Genomic DNA, 19,543 nt, shown 5'->3' on the forward strand with positions numbered 1-19,543 from the left:
CGTTTTATTTAGCAGATTTCCCGATTTTATATCATGACTTTCATGAGATTTTTTCCGCCTTGAATGGTCTACCTGAAATAAGATTTTTTTTTCCAGAAAATTTATGATAAATTCTTTATAGTAGAATAATATATCTTTTCTATTAATGCGCATATCTATTCTAACCATCTCCTTATCTAAAAGTCTCGAGTTTTCCCTGATCAGAATTTATATTAAAGCAATGAAAAGCGTCGACTGGCGTATTAAAAAGATTTCTTCCCCTAAACATCCCTCTCAATCACTTTCACTCCCTCCAGCCTTGATTACCAAGTTCTGAAAATAAAATGTTCCCTAATATATTTCGTCTTTTGTCGCTCTATAAATTCCTTTTTTATCCCCTTTTTATTCGAATGGCATCAATGTTTGTGGTTTCACACTAAATTTAATTTTACCTTTTTTCGAATCGACACATTACTTTCATATAGATTTACTGGTACTGTTTATACAAGCCTTATTTGACACCTACAAAGACCTTTCTCCTTTTTTTTTAGGAAAAACAAATTACGTTAATATTTACTAAAACTTCCTCATTTGATATAACAATTACATATTCATCTACAGTTTTGCGGTAATTAGTGGCATGTTTGCACAACTGAGTAGGGGTTAACTTCCTTCGTAGCCAAACTTCTTATTTGTATCGGAATTTCCTACGAAAAAAGTCGCAATTTTTATTAAAGTTGTTCACCTAACAATTTATAAATTTTTGTAGAGTTCTCGTATTAACTTTTTGCCGTATTATCAGATTTCACCCACCTCCCCTTTTGTTATACAATCCACGTTTTAAGTATACTATACTGCTTTCCTGAAACACTTCGATTTTCAGTCTCACCAGGATGCAAGTAACATTAAATCGCCCAGTTTTTTACACAAATGTTTCCAATTTTTCAAACGTTTAACTTATCATCGGTTTCCCATTTATGAAAAATTTAGCTCTTAGTGTAGGACATCTTAATGTCATTTCTTTAATCTTTTTATCTTTTTATTTATTGCCCTCGTTAAATTTTACTTCTCTGTCTTTCCTATCACTCAATTATCATTTCTTTGCTATCATTCAATTATTATTTCGTCGATGCTCAAGCGTCTATATGCCTTGTCCTTGCTTTTATTGTTCTTATATTCAAATCTCTCAAACGTTCTTTCTTATTAGTGGTTCTTGAAATCTAAAAAAACAATTGCTGCAAATTCTGTTCCCACTCGCCTCGGCACCCGCCCGCCATCAGGCTTGTATAAAAATGTCCAAATTAAAGATATTTGTCTATATCACCAGGATGTTTCAAATTCTTCAACGCGGTCTCTTAAATTACTTAATTATTTGCTCATACTTTATATTTTTTGTGCTTAACGATTTTTTGGGGGGCGCCATTTTGTTCATTTACCTTGGCTCCTTTGTCCTTGGTAACAACTGTATTTATTCCTCCTACCCTTTCCATCTATCACCCGAAACCACCTCTAATGTACACTCGTATGACTGAGATAGAGATTGAAATTGATGCCCAGTCTTTAATTTCCTCATCCTGCTCCTTTTCCCCATCTCACCCCTCTCTGCCTAATCATTCTCTTCATCGTTCTTCTCTCCCTCTGTCCCTCCCTCTCCTTTTCCCTTCCTCCCCCCACTCACTGATCCATCTTACTGTACCTTCATTTGCACCATCAAGATTCTTGGGCTGACCGCAACGTTCGTCAATAATCTTACGTCTCTCAGCGGCCTTCCTCTCCTGTTCCTTCTTCAGTTCCTCAGCGGCCTTCTTACGGAGCAAAAGCTGTAATGGGAGGAATCACGAGGCTTCGGTTAGTCGGTCCGGTTGATGAACAGCTGCAGTTTATATCAGCCAAAATGATGTTTATAGTTACTGCGTGTTGCCGTTTGAAGACTGGCAATTTTTCGCCCGAAAGGGGTACATGCGTAAATTTCTCATTTGATATTTCTAATTGAAAAGGTTTTATTTGCAACCTAAATGTATATTTTAATTAAATGTTTATGATGTTTATAGTTAATAAGTGTTGCCGTTTGAAGACTGGCAATTTTTCGCCCGAAAGGGGTACATGCGTAAATTTCTCATTTGATATTTCTAATTGAAAAGGTGTTATATATTGCAACCATAAATGTATATTTTAGTTAAATGACTACTGATCAAGATAACTTATGAATTTCTGACCACAGTTAACTTTGCCAAATGAATCATGGCCTGAGCAAAGGAAGGGGGAAAGAGTGATACTTACTCTGAGCTTCTTCTTACGCTCAGGGGTCATGAAACCCTTCTTCTGTTTCTTAGCAGACTGCTCCTCGAGGCGCTTGCGCACCTCGGCCTTCTTCTTCTCAATCTCCTCCTGCTTCTTCTTTGCTTCCTGCGAATCGTCTCTGAGAGTTAGTGTCAGTCCACCCAGGGCTGAAGTTCGTGTTCAGCCATTATTCAATATTATATACTCTTTATTTTTCTTTTCCATCTTAATCTTATATAGAGAGAAAACTTCCTGTTATATCAATATGTTGCAAATGGAATATCCAAAGAAGCTATAGCACGTGATTGCAAAATATAAATATATATACTTTTTTTTTTTTTAGCATTACGTCGGTTATAAGATAACTGAGCTTGAGTCATAGTCTAAAGCATTTTGTATGCTACTAAATTAGAAGCATCTAAAGTCATTGTTTATATACTGTAAACATTCATCGATTTCTAGCGACAAGCAATCATTGATTTGAAAGACCTATGTTTTTTTAATTATTGCTTTTTTTTTTTGTCTTTCATCTGCGGCATCAGACTGAAAATGGTCAATAAGCTTTTTAAAAGCTTTTCCAAGGCGCTTAAGCTTTTGTGGTGCAGTACTGCAAAGAGGCATAGAATGAATATGAGGGGTTTGAGAAAAAAAAAAAGATTAATGAATGAAGAAACGAAATTAAAATTTGTAAAGTAATAGATTAGTTGACTTACTGGACTTGGGTCTCTGTTGATAGGTTGTGTACCTCTGGTAGATGCATAAAAGGTTACTACATAGATCGAAGGAGATAGAGCTTATGCCAAGCAAAAGTTGGGGGCCATTGTGAGGAGGGGTGGGGTTGCCAAAAAAAAAAAAAATGGGGCCAGGGGGTAGGGGTGGAAAGCCACAAGTAAGCTGTCGCCGAAAATCAAGACAAACGCTTTTGAAGAGGCAGAAGTTATCGTTATGGAATCGTGCAGCCAAAAATAAAAAAAAGAAAAGAATTAAAATAAATAAAAGTAATATAACGTAATCAACAACCACTTGCTACTTGAATTGCAATTCTCGCGTGATCCAACCGCTTTTGAGACTTTAAAAAAGAAAATGAAATAAAAATAAATTCTAATCTATTTTGTGTTAAGTATCTTTCAGGGCGCCACCGAAAATCTCCCCAGTGAATAAAGAAAGATAGCTGATTCAAGCGACAGCTGACGTCCATATAACTCGCTCGTCAGATTTCTAAATAAAATATTAAGTAAACCGCAAACGGTCTTGTAATACAATTTTACCATTTAATTACGTTGCCCCCTCAAAGGGTGCCTTCGAGAAATAGGATCCGACGTTTCAAAATTTCAGAAATGTTGTATATCTGTCAACAAGAATGGCTGCGTTTGCAAAATGAAATGTGAAAATTCAAATTTCACCGAAAAAGTAATTGTGTTTCGTTGTTCCGATGTAAAAATTTACCGAAAAAACAAATGATCGCGTTTTTAGTTCACACAGGAATCGGATGACGAAAACTGGGTATAAACAATTTTTAGTGATAGAATTCATATGATAATTTAAATGATATACGATGCTGAGGAATATGGAGGCCAGAGCTTGGGCGATCGCTTCGTCAGCAAAAAAAGAAGCTTGGTCAATGAACGTTCGAGATGAATACCCATGCCCAAGAAATACGATGGCGCCCTGACCTCCCACCATCCTGCGAGGTCGGGGGGCTAAGTGGGAAGTTTCACCTCGGTAACCTCGCCACAGCCCCCCGCTCTGACGGAGGGCCGAGGAGCTGGCCGACGATGCCCAGGGGTTAAAAGAATGTTTTTTGAACCAGAAGGGGACCAGTGACCCCTGAAAAAAATTTTTTTGGGAGGGGGCAAAAATAAAATTTCGAGGAACTGTTTTGACATTAACCTGAAAGACTAACGAATATCAAAAAAAAAAAAAAAGAGCGTGCGGCGCCCTGGGGTCAAAAAATGTATTTTGAACCAAAGGGATCTGACGGTACTTGATCGTTTATTATTAATTGCGCCGTTCCGAAGACACGACCGTTAAAAACGCCCGAAACGGAAGCGGTAAATTTATTTTGAATCTTTCGTCCAGAGATGATGTGATCCGCTTCACCTGGATTAGGGGGGTGGAGATTAGTCATGAAATAATAATTAGAAATTAATGTATCAGGAAAATCATAAACAGAAATGTAAATCATTGTTATGGAAGAAATTGACAATGAACAGAAATCAATATGAACAGAATAAAATAATCATCTGAAATTATAGAAATTAAATGATCATCGTTATAAAGGAAAAATAAATCCATTAAGAAAGTGATAGATAAATTCAAGGCCGTTTCGACACACACAGAAACGTTGGAGTTATGAACGAGGACAGTTTGATGTATAGACAAGGTAACATTCAGTTCCTCCCGACGGGGACATCATTCTTGGTTCTGAAGGGGGGTGAAGGGATTTTTAAAAAACGTGGAAGGGGGCGGGGTGAGTTTTAGAAGTTTAAGGGGGGCTGAGCTCAGTCGGTTTTCCCGACCCGAGGCCGCCCGTCGCCTAGACGGCCGCTGGATGTGGAGGGGATCGTGTTGCCCCTGACGCACAAGCCATTGGGTTCATCTCCCTCGACCTTAATTTGACCCATGACCATCTCGAGATATATTAAAGGTCACATCGACATGAGCTTCTTTGCCCATGCGGGTCTGCTGATCTCGGTCCGCCAGATCTCTTGCGGATGATAATCACAGCACAGGTGTGAAACAGGTGATGCTCATATCATCTGATGCGGATCATTTGTCAACAGATGTTAGTGTGCTCGCTCCAGGGCTGCCGCGGTGTTATGCTCGCGGCGGGGCCCTGGTTTGAGTAATTATCATCTCTTGCTTTGAGATCAGTCTTGAGATGGTATGGGGAGGGTGAGCTACTGTAGGTCCGGGAGAGGACTCGATGGGCTGTGGTACGGGCGTGTGGTGTGGTGGGCGAGTGCCCTACCTCGTGAGAGATAGGCACTGCGCCAGTTACCAAAGAAACTCTCGGGGCGGCGCTTTTTGGGACAGCCGTGGCCTCACATGGAGTCACATGACCTCATTTTTTACGTGACGTCACGTGAACTCTCACGTGGAGGCTTACGAGGACACGTCCACAATTCTTTCGGAATATCTTCAGGTTAATGACTGCAGAAGGCTGCTGATTATTTCTCACAAGCTTATCATCTACTATTTCATATATTCATGAAGACAGTGGTGCTTATAATTTTACAATTATTGCAAAGGATTTTGATCTATATATTCAACAATATCAAAGTCAGTTGCTCAAGAACTGAAATCTTCATCTGACTTAAAATTTACTCTCGATTGCAAATGACTTTGATTGAGCCCCGCATGCAGTTAGTAGGTGACACTCAGAACATACTTCCAAAGCTCGTTGTCTAGCAAGTACCTCGGCCGCCTTTGCCTTCTGTAGGGAGACAGAGAGGGGGGAGGGGGGGTGAGTGCTGGCTGTTCGGCAGGGGGCGGTCACTTACAGCACCACCAGGCCCTGCCAACAGACTCTCCCACCCTATAGGTATATATACACGCAGGTACTTGCACTCAGATAAAATCATTACCCGTCAGGAAGGTATCAGAAAGTGTTAAAATCTCTCTCTCTCTCTCTCTCTCTCTCTCTCTCTCTCTCTCTCTCTCTCTCTGGGGGACGAATTATGTGATACTAACTTTGTAAATTTATCGATTTTTACTTTACAGGATTAAATAACCTCTTGTCCAAGAAAATGACCGTTCTTGCACAGAACTTAAATGGGTTAAAAATAAATTGAAAAAAGGACAAGTTCAAATCTGGAATCATTGCTTTGAAGATAATGAAAATCAGAAGAAACATACGCGTTTTGGGACTTGTATATGATATATAATGAATTTTCAAGATAATTAGCAAACTTCAATGTTCCCAAAGATCTCTTATAATGAGAGACATCAAAGTGCTAAAAAGTATCTTAAAGATTTATGCATACGCATATGTATACTATACATATTTACAAATATGACATCGTGATTTTGAATGATCCCCTTGTCGGTTTGTAACACATGTATACGAGTACACGCATCGCGCATGCGCACGAGTTTCAAAAGATTCACACACACTAAAATTTAGTAATGGACAACGAGAACAAACATTTTCTTTAGTATTTTTGTTACAGGGCCAAACTAGCAATCCTATAAGTTGCGTCACGGATCCCCATAGCATGTTTATGTCTCTCTCTCTCTCTCTCTCTCTCTCTCTCTCTCTCTCTCTCTCTCTCTCTCTCTCTCTCTCTCTCTCTCTCACAGTCTTTTTAGTTCAGCTATATGAGGATCAACATTTGCAGACAATAGTATTAGATAGTTTGGCACTGGATCCTTTTAAAATCAGGATATAGATTTGGTTTAAACAGGCATTTTTGGGACTGGATTCCTTTTATGTAGGGTCATGCCCAAATGTCAAAAAAAAAAAAGGTCAAGGAACGTGACTCTCAAGACGAGGAAGAATAATCAAACATGGAAGAGAGGTGACCATGCCATGAGTTGGTCCTTCAGTGAAGTTAAATCAAGATTATTATATTTTTTCCAAATGAAAATAAGAACAAAACTCAAATAAAAGATTAAAGGGGCCGATGAGAGATATTGTGTCTCCGAGGAGATATGGTGGTTGGGGGGAGGGGGACAGAGAATGAATAATTTTGTGAGTGATGACTTTATTTTTTTGTGAAAAGGGTGACATACATTTTTCAGTATTCTGACTGATATAGTTTTCCGTATCGTCTCTTTTTTTTTGCATATTATATTGGCACCTCTTTGTTTGTTTTTACGTTTTTATATAAATTTAGGCTTATTTGCTTTTTCTTAAAATATCTCGTTAACTTAATCTCTAAGGAAACATTTGAGACAAACAAGGCTAGTAAATGTGCTGTAAAGAACCGCATGAATCTTTATAAAATAATATATATAGATATTTGCAGATGCAGTATATGATGTCCAGGTATTTTATTTATAAGAATGACGTAGAAACTATGAATACACAACATTCGTCAAAAGAGCTAATCTACTTTCTACATCTACGATCAGCACTTCTAGTATACTGTCTATAGGATCTATGTTCTTACGATACCATGACTCATCTCAATTGAAAACTTTCCTGTAATATATAGAATTAGATTATTAAATCCCATTTTATAAATATGCGACAGAGTACAAATATTGGGATCTTTAAAATAAACACAGTTAAGACTTGATAATCAGTGAAAGTTAAGAACATCTAAGCAGTGATGAAAAGCAAATTTACTTTCAGTGAAAGAAATTGATTTATATTATGATTTCAAAGTTAGACTCTTATTATAATATTCAGTGTAACTTGAATTGACTCAAGAAGCTTGAACTCTCCTTCTTCATAGAGATGTTTTCATTACCTAGTTGGTTTAATTTGGCTAAAGCAAGTCATAGGAAAATATCAAGAAAAAGTCTGTATGAAAACAGTACTTCGAATTTATAATTTGGCAGTGGTAAGACTGTGTATGCTTCAGTTTACTTATAATTCAAAAAAGTTTATAAACATCAACATTTTGCACAATTCAATGCAATAGTTTCAGTCTTTACATAATTTTCGTGAGAGAGAGAGTTCAAGCCTCCAACAGTTAATGAATCAACATCACTTTCTCAAAGCCACTTTCAGTCAAGTTTGCAAATCAGAGGCTTTTGTGAATTATATCTTTTTTTGTGAGTAAGGTGTTAGTGAATTAGTGACTAGCTAACTCACGGCCGCTGGGTCCTCCTCCTCCTCCGATGACTCCTCCTCGCTGCTGTAGAGACCATCATCCAAATTAAAACCATTTCTATTTGTTTTATCCCTTCCCTCCCCTTCTTCCCCCTTCGCATGCATCCCTCCTCCCAGCCCCCAAATCCATTTCTGTATCCTCTCTTATCTCCCCAAATTGACAGTGGGACATGCACGTCTTCTGACTACTGGATTGACTGAGGAACCATTTGACACCACCCCAGCACCCCTGTTGTACTGGTCATGTTTACAGAATCGGTTGGGTTGTACTGTAACGTTTCTCAGAAGTCAGTTTTGACAGTTTTTCACAAAGCATGGACTCCTTTACCGATTAAAATAGCGAGTCGTTATATTTACTGAGTTAGGAAGCTTCTTAACTTCATTATGTGTCTGAGACGAAATGTTTGAAAGGATTGAAGTTATTAAACTTGTTTCATCGTCTGAGGCACAATATTGAAAGGGGTTAGAAATCACTGAGGTGCTGAGATGGCCCAATAGGAAAGGATCGGGCTTGAGAATTGGTTCATGCTTATCATCGGTTTTCATAATTTTTTTTTCCATTAAGAAAAAGGACGTAACTTTACATAAAAACGAGTGTATTCTGAAAGATTACGATAACAGCGAGACGATAAGCATGACCACACGAATAAAATCAGTTACGCTTTCATGAAAATGGGATTGTAAGAAGTGATATAACTTGTTTGTTCAGCGAAGTAATTCTTGAGAGAAATGGCTTGATTGGGTAATGAAAGCTAACCATGGAAATATCCAGAGCAATATTTTTCGTATTTTTTGTCACAGCAATGAAATATTGCTTATGGCAACTTATGCAGTTTTTATAAACATTATCCTAACCTTGCAATCCTCATTTTCATTTTGCGAATGATAATTGCATGATATAATTCCAGGTTCAGACATGACATTGTCCAAAGAACAATGTGCTGAAAGATGTAATATCACCTAGTGTGAGTCTGCCCCAGGGAATCAATAGATTGCACTTTGAGAATATCTATTGATGGTGACACAGTCCCCAGTGATATTGCATCGATCTTAGGTATATCATCTAGAACAGTTGGTGGTACTGAAATTAATGTTTTGCACGTGAAAACCAAATCAATCCTGATGGGTTTTATCAATGACCAAACTCATTTTGGTTCCAATTTATACTGGTAGCCACCAAAATCATGGCAAAGGAAATCTTTGAAGTTTTCCAACATCAAGATAGTCTTTGGTTATCATCGTGCAACCAGCGGGAGATACTGTAAGTGGGAGAGGCAAAATAAAAAGATAAGTGGAACTTAAAATAAAATAAAAAAAGTAAACCTTAATGCTATATAACACTATTGGCCTCTAAAGAATCGATCCTCCGGTTGGCAGAGGATTGAATAAATTAAAATAAATTGTTATGAATATAACTCTATAACTCTCTAAGTTTTATGCTTGAAGCTGTATGCTAGCGAGTACGTTCGCAGAATGTAAATACTTGCTGGCGTGTACTGCCTGTGATTGTGTTTGCAAGCATAGAAATTGTTGCATATATATATATATATATATATATATATATATATATATATATATATATATATATATATATATATATATATATATATATATATAATGTATTTTATGTATATATGTGTGCATATAATGCTAATGACATATGTATGACACTTAGCGATATAAAGCATGCACCGGATTGTCTAGCTTCGCTAAAGCCTGTGATAAATGGGAGAAATAAAAATAAAAAAGGTACATAATGTGCTATAAAAGCGATCGGCTGAAATAAAGAAAATAAATAGCTCTGGGAGAAGGATTAAAACCAAAAAGAAAATTCTAAGATGGCAGGAAACCCTTCAAGTCTTCTACAGGGTTAGAACAGATTATGCCGTCTAGATTTAAATCGAGGACAAGAACCAACTGTTCACTCTTAATGAGGCGTTTACAATTTATTTACAGTTTCTTTTTTTTTCTGTCTCTACAGAGGGGCTGGAATACATCATTAAAAATCATCACACGAAGCATTCTTTCCAAAACTGAAAGGGTAAAAAATAAAAAATTCAAAAAATTCAGCGACTAGACATTCTAAATCTCAGGACTGATCTAACTGAACTTTAGGTAAGGATCTAAATAAAAAAAAAAAAACCTGAAAGAGGGACGAAGGAACGTGTAGGATATATTCTATCGAAAAAAAAAAGGACACTCGTGGGCTGAAGCGGGACGGATGTAGCAACGTCACAGCTCAAGAACTTGAAGCTGTGACGCCCTTTGGGCAGCAAGGATCCTTAAAATCAGGCACACACACCGAGGGACGAAGAAGTAGCCGGGAGGAGGTAATGGTGTCACACTATGGCTTGAATTTCCACGTGGACGCATCTACCGTCTCCAGGCGGTCTCTCTCGAACCCTCCAGCCTACTTACACAAAGAAGGCGCACGTGGAATTTCTATTGTGCATTTCTCGAAACGAAGAGAGAGAGAAAAAAAAAAGGTTTTTGGCTAAAACAAAAGTTGGACACTTTCAAGATCTTACGGCCACCTGGGGCCGTTTCCCTCTTCAGCTAGATATTTCTGGCGTCATGCAACTCAGAGCCTTTAAGCACTTGCACATTTTACGAGACCTCTTGCAAAGTTGCTAATTAATGGTGCATATCCAGAAGTGTCGCTTAGGTCGATACTGCAAAGCTACAGTAGGTGGTGCTAACATAGTCTTTTGATGGCCTGATCATTTAGGCAGCAAGGTCTCTTGTTTTTATGTACAAATGCCCAAGGCTATAGTATATTTGTCACTCCACACAGGGTATAGGCATATATGTTGCTTTCCGAGTGCCCAGCCTTTCATTATCTCAAAGCCAAACTAACATCAGAATAAATTATAGGAAACTGGTCTGTTGTAGAACAGTGGCTTCCGTTATGGTTACATAGAATCTGGTCAAAATGTCGATATGTGTGACGCCCAGTTAGAGGGCTGCTTCAAGATAATGACTGCCAGGTAACTTGGTATACAGCGTAGCCTTCATGTGCCAACTCTGTACCTACCGTGTGTAGGCAACGCTATTTGTATTTTATCCAGTCACAAAAAAAAAAAAAATGGCATCCTATCTCAGCGAGGACTATTTATGAACAATATTTGTTCACTAATGATTAGATTTGTAAGTGTTTGGGTTTTAATTAATGGAATAAGAAAAACTTTTGGGGGGGAAATGGAACGCCATTGTGTACCTCGTCCGCCATGGTGTCTTCTTCTTCTTCTGAACTGCTACAGGAGGAAAAAACAAACATATTAGTAAAGGGAATGACACGTTTTCAGTTATCCTGATGCTGGCGGCTTCTCGGGGGGGTTCCTCCTGGAGTTTGCTCTAAAGCTTATATTAATCCTACAAATGGGAAAAGAATGGTAAAGCAGATCCTTCACCGAGATTGGTAGGATACTCTCCTTCCCTTCTGCGTAGGTGTCGCTACTTCGCCCCCAGCCTGTCCTTTGAATTCTCATAGCGGCCACCAATTTTGTTACTCCCTAGGTCCGTATTCTCCGCCATTTTGGATTTTGGCTTCCTAAGATTTTTTTCTTTTAAGTTATTCACAGTTGTTTCTTTTTGTCCGACTATTTGGTACCTGTTGTTTCTGTTAAGGAAAGCACTGTTTGTTTTTCTTTATAAAATTCCCATTGTTCGCATAGCAGGAAAATTTATGTGAATGAATTTCATGAAAACTTTATCTTTGAAGTGTCATAATATTGCAAGCTTAGATTTTATTAAAGCCCCCTGTTAAGTTGAACCGTATTTCTATTGCAAATAATCCGAAATAGATCATGTGTTTAGGAAAAGACTGCTCAAGGGAATTAAAATTCAAGTTATTCTCTATGACAAATGCTCTTAAAACCAACGAGTTTTATCAGATTATTTTGTAAGACGAACAGAGACGGTTTACTTAGTACCAGTTTTTCTGTTGGAAATATTAGAATAGATAAAAGAAAAAAGTAGAAATTATAGCCTACATACAATACGCTGTGAATCGTTATAGTTTTGTTGCCTTTGTGTTAGAGAAATTATATATATGTATTTATGTATATATATATATATATATATATATATATATATATATATATATATATATATATATATATATATAAATATATATATATACTGTAGTATATATATATATCTTCCGTCGCTATATTACCTCATTTTCAACGGTTTGATTTCTCGGCAGTGTCGTTGTGTATGTTTTGCTGTTCGTTCGTGATGTAATGACTTTTATTTTACTTAAATTTACTCGTCGATGTCTAGATTGACCATTTATTTGTTTAATTAAATTTCCCTCTCTGACGTTCTTGGTCGTTATTCTTCCACTATTTATCTTTTTTTTCATTGATTTTTCCCTTTTGAGTTTTTCCATACTATTACTTGCATTTTTCTTGTTTTCTCTATATCTCCCTTTGATTTCATTGTGCTTTCCTTTTCACTTTCGATGTTTTCTTTCTTTGTTTCCCGGTTTTTATCTGTTTTGCTCGTGTTTTCCCTTAGTTATCTTTATTTTCTTCGTTTTCCTTAAAGTTATCCGTTGTTTTTTTCAGTATGTATTATCTCTTTCTTGCGCCCTCCCAAATCCTGTCTTTAGTTATTTATATTTTTTCTTTGCTTTCCATACTTTAATCTTTTGGCATTTATATTTCTCCTGTGTTCTCCTTACTCTTTCTTTCGTTATTTATTTCTCATAAATTTTCCCCTAATTTTCCTTTTCGTTATTCACATTCTCCCCGGTAGTCTTCCCTAAATTTCCCTCATTTTATTTTCCGTCATTCATGTTTTCCCCGTGGTCTCCTTAAATTTTCCCTAAATTTCCCTGATTTTCTTTTTCGTCTTTCACATTTTCCCGTAGTTTCCCTTTGTTTTCCCTAAGTTTCCCTAATTTTCTTGCTCGTCTTTCACGTTTTCCCCGTGGTCTCCCCTAATTTCCCTAACTTTCTTTTTCGTCATTCACATTTTTCCCCCTGGTCCCCTCTAATTTCCCTAAATTACCGTAATTTTCTTTTTCGTCATTGTATTTTCCCTGTGGTCTCCCCTATTTTTCCCTAAATTTCCCTGATTGTTCGTCATTACATTTTCGCCGTGGTCTCCCATAATTTTCCCTAACTTTCTTTTTTGTCTTTCCAGTTTTCCCCGTGGTCTCCCTTAATTTTCCCTAAATTTCCGTAATTTTCTTTTACGTCATTCACATTTTTCCCCGTGGTCTTCCCTAATTTTCCCAAATTTTCTTTTTCGTCTTTAACGTTTTCCAAGTGGTGTCCCCTAATTTTCACTAAATTTCCCTAATTTTCTTGTTCGTCATTCACATCTTCCCGGTGGTCTCGTCTAATTTCCCTAAATTTCCCTAGTTTTCTTTTTCGTCATTACACTTTCCCCGTGGTTTCCCCCTATTTTCCCTAAATTTCATTATTTTACTCTTTCGTCTTTCACGTTTTCCCCGTTGTCTCCCCCTATTTTTCCCTAAATTTCCTCAATTTTTCCCTGTCCAGGTATACCTTACCTGTATTCCTCCTCGGATGACATTGTGGTGGTTGTGGTAGTTTGGGTTTTTTTTAGGAACTGAAAACGAGAGAGAAACATAGCAAGAGTTAGTCAAATAAAAATAAAACCAAAAACAAAAACAAAAAAGTAAAAAAAAAAAAAAAAAATGGGGTGGGCAAGAAAACATGGCACGACAAATCAGTGTAATTAAAGAAAATGGACACGGGAATAAACAGAAAAAAAGGGCAAAGGAATAAATCCATCGAGAAGTAGATATGAGAATTTATTCTGAATGATCGGATTATAGGAATCTGAAGTATGTATAATCCGGGATTTTTTTATTATTATTATTTAGGGTTGACAGGGCCATTTCAGATGTTATTGAAAATCACCGAATGTAAATGGCATTCCAAATAAAGAAATAAATGAAAGAAAAGAACTCCAGTAAAGTAATTTTAGGTTATGAATTTAATTCTGGTATGCATTTAATGCGGTTATGAAATTTGGATAATTTTTTTTCCAAACAAGTGGGTGGACAGCAAAGTCAGCAAGGGAGGGATGGGGAGGGTTCTTGTCTGAGCATTGATTTGAGGGAATTTAAATGAGTAATGAATAATCATTTGGAGGCATACACAGGAAACCATGCATCTTAAAAGGGGAATGGTAAAAACACTAGTCAAATGAGAAGCAATCGTTTTTCCAAGTTTTTAAGATTAACCACTGAATTTGGGCATCTGAATGAAAAATAACTGATTTGGAAAACAGCTGAACTAATAGGTTTTCGAAAATAAATTGAAATTCAAATGGTAACTCTAAGGTATTTATGGCGAGTTTAATGGTTTTCACATTATTCATAAAAAGTACAAAAAATAATTTGTTGACTGAGAAGGTGGTAAATTTACTCGATCTTTGACATTCAAGAAAATATCGAAGTCAAATCAAGTAAGTTCCCGTAACTATGTTTTAGAGGAAAATTGCTCAGTGTTCAAGGAATAATAAAGTAGAATTTATTCGTTACGTGTAAATATACACTACTCGAGTACAAGCAATTTTCCTTTAAAAAGATCAGTTTTAGACATCAGAGAGTCCTCTTTTGTCCAGCTGACTCAGTGGATAAGTGTGACACACTCCTGGGCTCAGTATAAAGGAAGACAGAAATCAAGAAATAATAGTCAATATCACAATCAAATCAGGGCAAATAAAAGTATCAAACAAACGGAAAAATAATCGGTCGTTATAAAACCACGAGGGATCTATAGATGAAATGAAAAGAGCTATTTCATCTATAGATTATGATTTGTTTCTTCACACGTTATTAGACAGTCGCTTGATTTGGCAGTCAGAATGACACCAGCCCATTACACTAACAGCTTGAATAACCCAGAAATAAGTCTGATATATATAAGCAAGAGCTAGGCAAAATGGATAATTATAAAGCAGAGAAATTCTTGGAATTACTGTTTAAGATGACAGGACTGCCAACATCTTGCGACCATTTGTCAAAGGTAAAGGTGAAGACACGTGAGTGGGAAGCGGGCAGGGGAAGCCACCACTCCAGATACGGATACAGGTCTTTCACCTCCTTTGTTCTACTTACTATTTACTCGTGTTGGGATATTATGCCTGAGCCTACAGTGTGTTGGAGCCTACTAACGCTCAACGCAATATGGAGAAGAAAGCTTTGCTAGTAACTGCTCATTTGCTAGTAATTCCTCATCGCTATTGGGGTACATACTATTCTTCAGATACATACGCTATCTGCATCCTCTAAGATATTACGTATATTACGTGTACAGTACGAATACAGGAATTCAGTTACTGTTGCATAATTTCTACAGCTGCTACAGAGATTCCCAGTGGCTACTATGAGACTCATTAGGTACGAAGAGGGGAATAAGATTACATCAATTAAAAAAGGCACCAAATGCAGTTGAAGAGCAGTCCGTGACGTCATTATCCCCGTGCAACTTTCGGTAGCCTAAGTGAATGTGTTTTATATCCATACGGTTTCTCATTATATTCTGATTATTTCAATTATTTTTTTGAAATGGTCTTGAGCGATTGCTAAAGAAAGTTGCACAAGGATGTCAATATACATCACAGAATAGTGTTCCAAAAATATAAAAATATACAGCATTTACTATTGTACCATTGCACTAACCTTCAACTTGCTCTTTCAAAAACTATGAAAATTACAGTTTTACAATCTATCCTTGATTAAGGTTTAAAAAAATACTGACTACTCAGTAAGACTACAGAAGAAAAATGTTGATAACATCACTTCGGTGTGGAATTTTTTCTTCCTTAAATACACATTTATTTATATAACTGATATAAATGACCTTGTGAATAATTAAACGAAGAAAAATATTATCAACAATTTTTGCTTTTTTTTTCAAGCTCTTCTACATTTTAGAATCAAGATAGTAACTTAGTCTTATGCATTAATTTACTTTTAACTACAAATTCACTAAAATCAACATTACTCAAGTTTCAAAATTAACAAGTTTTTCCAAAAGTTATGAAATCATATCCTAAATATATTGCTCACAATTTATGACAGTACAGATGATATGGATTATGATATGCGGAGCTAAAGTCTTTTTTGAGTTGTGATCCCGAACTTTTTGAAAGATTTGTATTTTGTAAATTGTATTTTGATGCGAAGATTTTGTATTTCACTCATTTTAAGCTCGTACTCTTTCGGTGATCATGCATGGTTTGAATTGATGTTTGCTGATACATCAGTTTCCGGGTTTTAAATCAATCTTTTCTTTGTTTTCGAATATTTTCTCATATTTGATTAATGCTTCGATTTTTTTTTTCAATGTTGTATCCATAAATGTTCTATCCATATTTCAATTTATCCAAATCCAGATTTTTCGTATTATTGCCTTTTCTTTTTGTCAGTTTCTTTGGCCATGTTGTATCCAAGAAATATCTGGCCATTTTATCGATAAAGGTGATTCAAAGTAATCCTTAGGAATGTCATGAGCGCTTGCTGTCAAACACACGTCATACCCTCGCCATGGAATTTTCGATCTCATAACGGACACATGTCCTCTTTAGGCATACACGTGTGTACATATATGAGCGTAAAGTATCATTGATCGCGGAGAATGAGAGAGAGAGAGAGAGAGAGAGAGAGAGAGAGAGGGATAAGGGAAGGGGAGAGCACGCAGCGTAGGGCACGGTGCCAGAAACGGTGCCAACGGCAGCATCTTGGGTATCTGGGAGTGCCACTCTCAAGGCCTTCCAACAACGCCTTAAATGGTCTCTGGACATTCGACACCAGTAGCCCCCCCCCTCCCCCACCTCTCCTTTTCACCTTGCTTTAGAAATTGGGGCTGGGCGACCTTCCCGTAAACAGTTAATGCCCAATTCACACCTTTTTTTTTTTTAATCTATGGAAAGGTGGAGGCGTGGGTATCAGTGTTGATTAGAAAAGTGCCAGCGTAAGTGATGAATGAAATGGCTAACTTAATTTTTTGACGTTTATATGTTCGGCGGCTTCCATTGGTAGTTTATTTGGTGTTACTTATTTATACAGCAATTTTCTGGTGATTTGTTCTGAAGAAGAGGTGTGCTGTGTGATTTTATTTATCTAGGAAAATGAATTTGCTAGTAGAAACGTAAAAATTTGCTTGTTGACATAAGATACTAATATTGAGAGTGACTGAAGCCCCATGAAAAATATTTTCCGGGTTAAAAAAAAAAATCCAAATTTATAATTGGACAAAGTGGAGATGAGAATTTAGAATGATCGGCATTTTCCCGGTCATTCCTAGGAAAGCTATTTCACGCAGCTATTTGCTCAGTTGTGAAGTTTTTTTTTGGCTAGGACAAGAATAGCAGGATTTGGGCGGATGACCGGGGACATTTTAGGAATTAAAGTCTGTCCCATGAAATAATTTCTTCATAAAGAGCTGAAGTCTCCACAGGTTAAAAGGTCTATAAAAAAAAACAGCAGAGCAGAATATATATATATATATATATATATATATATATATACTATATATATATATATATATATATATATATATATATATGTATATATATATATATATTAATATACACAGTATTGAAGCTGATCCCAGATGGGGTGCACTTGGCAAAGGAGACAGCAAGGCACTGTAGGGTTGGAAGCCTAACCCAAACTCTCTCTCTCTCTCTCTCTCTCTCTCTCTCTCTCTCTCTCTCTTTCTCTCTCTCTCTCTCTCTCTCAGTTATTTTTCTAAACTTCCTCATTTCCATTCGTGGCTCTTGCTAGATTTTAAGCACAAAAAATGGAAGGAAAGGATAATTATAAAGAATGTGACAAAAGCAAATAACTACTGATAGTGAAGAGAACAGGTCTCCCGTGTCAGAAATAGTTTTCTTGCATCTTTAGCTAGAAGATAGATTAGCCCAGTGGCTTTGCTCACTTGTCCAGAAAGTTTCTTTGATATATTTGTAAATTTCAATGAAAATACAATGTAGTGTTTAGAATTTAATGTTTTTTTTATTGAGAAATATGGTTGATATTAGGTATGTTTTTTTTTAGTTGTTTAATGAAGCATCTGTCTTGTACTGGCCAATACGGCCTCGTAACTTTTCTACTAGTTCCTAATATATTTGGATTCACTTTGCTCTGGAAGCCTTGAAATCCGAGAGGAAATGCTTCCTCACATATGAAACTCTAACCAAAGCTGGTTAGGAGCTGAAGTTAGTGCTTGAACTCATTACACAATCCATGTGTATATACGCATTTTAATTCTCTTCCTTTTTGGCCAAGAATGAATCTGGAATTATTTCAGAATTCCTCATGAACAAAACCCCTTTTTATAACATTTTCTGCCAGGTGGTACCTTTTGATAAATAAAAATTATTTGATATGTATAACAAACATGTGTAAAGTAATCTTAGTCTTGAGTATAGCAATCAAGTTTACTTCTTGTGCAAATACAAGTGAAAGTAATCATTGCAGTTTAGTAATTTGCAGTTAAAGGAACGATAGAAAACATGTAAGTTTTATTTCTGACCGCAAATGAGGAAAGAAGGCCATTATTTGTCATATTCTTGCTCACTCGATCAGCATTACATTCCTGGGTTTCATGTCTCATTATGACCCATTGTCGTTTCCACCAGACTACTAGGATTTGTTGAAAGTTTATGTATCCCTTGGGATTTTACAAGGCCACTCAACCCTTCTCCTTTATCCGGGTTTGTTTAAAAACTCCCAGGTCAGGTTTTACTAGCTGGGTACTGTCATATTTGTACCCTATCTCTTTACTCAGTAAATTAAATCCCTTCATTTTAAATCGGAGTCCTTATCTTTGTCACATAACTCCTTTCACCTCCCCCCACCCCCCATGTGTCCTACGGGCATTGCCCGAAAATACTTCAGGGGGAAAAACGTGGGAATTCCAAGGTTTCACGAGGGAGAATTTTGGGAGGGGGACCCAAGGGAGAAAAGGAGGTTTTCGGCCAGCCAGTCCCTGGGCTAAATTTGTCCAGGTGAGTCAAGGTACCCGGCGGTTTTGGCATCGACTTCTTCGACTTCGCCAGGTTTTTAATGTTGCGACTTGGTCCAAGGACTAAATACCAAATTAAATATTATATATATATATATATATATATATATATATATATATATATACATACATATATATATATATATATATAAACATATAATACGGATTTTATGGCTAATCTTCATCGTTAATACTTTGTAATCCTTGGTTCACGGGCCCAGGTAGGCAATGACAGCTTTATAAAGAACAGTTTAAATTTTATTAAATTTCTGAGGTTGTGTTAAATTGGATGATGTCATTATATATTGATTTTCATGATTTGAATGCTGGATTGTGTTTTGCTTGCGCAAATCAAAGAGATCTGAGCTTCAAATACTGTTTTCTTCACACACTAGGACTGTGAGACATCCAGATAGTGAATTGCTGTAACATTGTGTAAATTTTGCAGAGTTGCAAAGATTTGCAACAATGTTTAGTCTTTACA

The 19,543-nt window shown here is 36.7% G+C and overlaps 1 protein-coding gene across 34 annotated transcripts in view; it reads right to left on the reverse strand.

Moving 5' to 3' along the window:
* The window catches only part of wupA (wings up A), a 44,578-nt gene that overhangs the window by 24,297 nt on the left and 738 nt on the right, over positions 1 to 19,543 (reverse strand). For 9 of the 34 annotated variants that reach the window (XM_067103324.1, XM_067103310.1, XM_067103303.1 and 6 more), the window contains exons 2-6: positions 13,566 to 13,624; positions 8,024 to 8,066; positions 5,651 to 5,695; positions 2,260 to 2,385; positions 1,676 to 1,799 (exon numbers count right to left, since the gene is read on the reverse strand). In XM_067103324.1, the coding sequence (XP_066959425.1) occupies positions 1,676 to 1,799; positions 2,260 to 2,385; positions 5,651 to 5,695; positions 8,024 to 8,066; positions 13,566 to 13,588 (361 nt within the window). In that variant the 5' untranslated portion in view covers positions 13,589 to 13,624. Of the gene's footprint in view, positions 1 to 1,675; positions 1,800 to 2,259; positions 2,386 to 5,650; positions 5,696 to 8,023; positions 8,067 to 11,258; positions 11,296 to 13,565; positions 13,625 to 19,543 lie in introns of all 34 variants that reach the window. The other 25 variants (XM_067103306.1, XM_067103314.1, XM_067103307.1 and 22 more) reach the window with 7 other exon arrangements.

This window comes from Macrobrachium rosenbergii, chromosome 5 (genome assembly GCF_040412425.1).
Source record: "Macrobrachium rosenbergii isolate ZJJX-2024 chromosome 5, ASM4041242v1, whole genome shotgun sequence".
In the NCBI taxonomy this organism is placed as follows: domain Eukaryota; kingdom Metazoa; phylum Arthropoda; class Malacostraca; order Decapoda; family Palaemonidae; genus Macrobrachium; species Macrobrachium rosenbergii.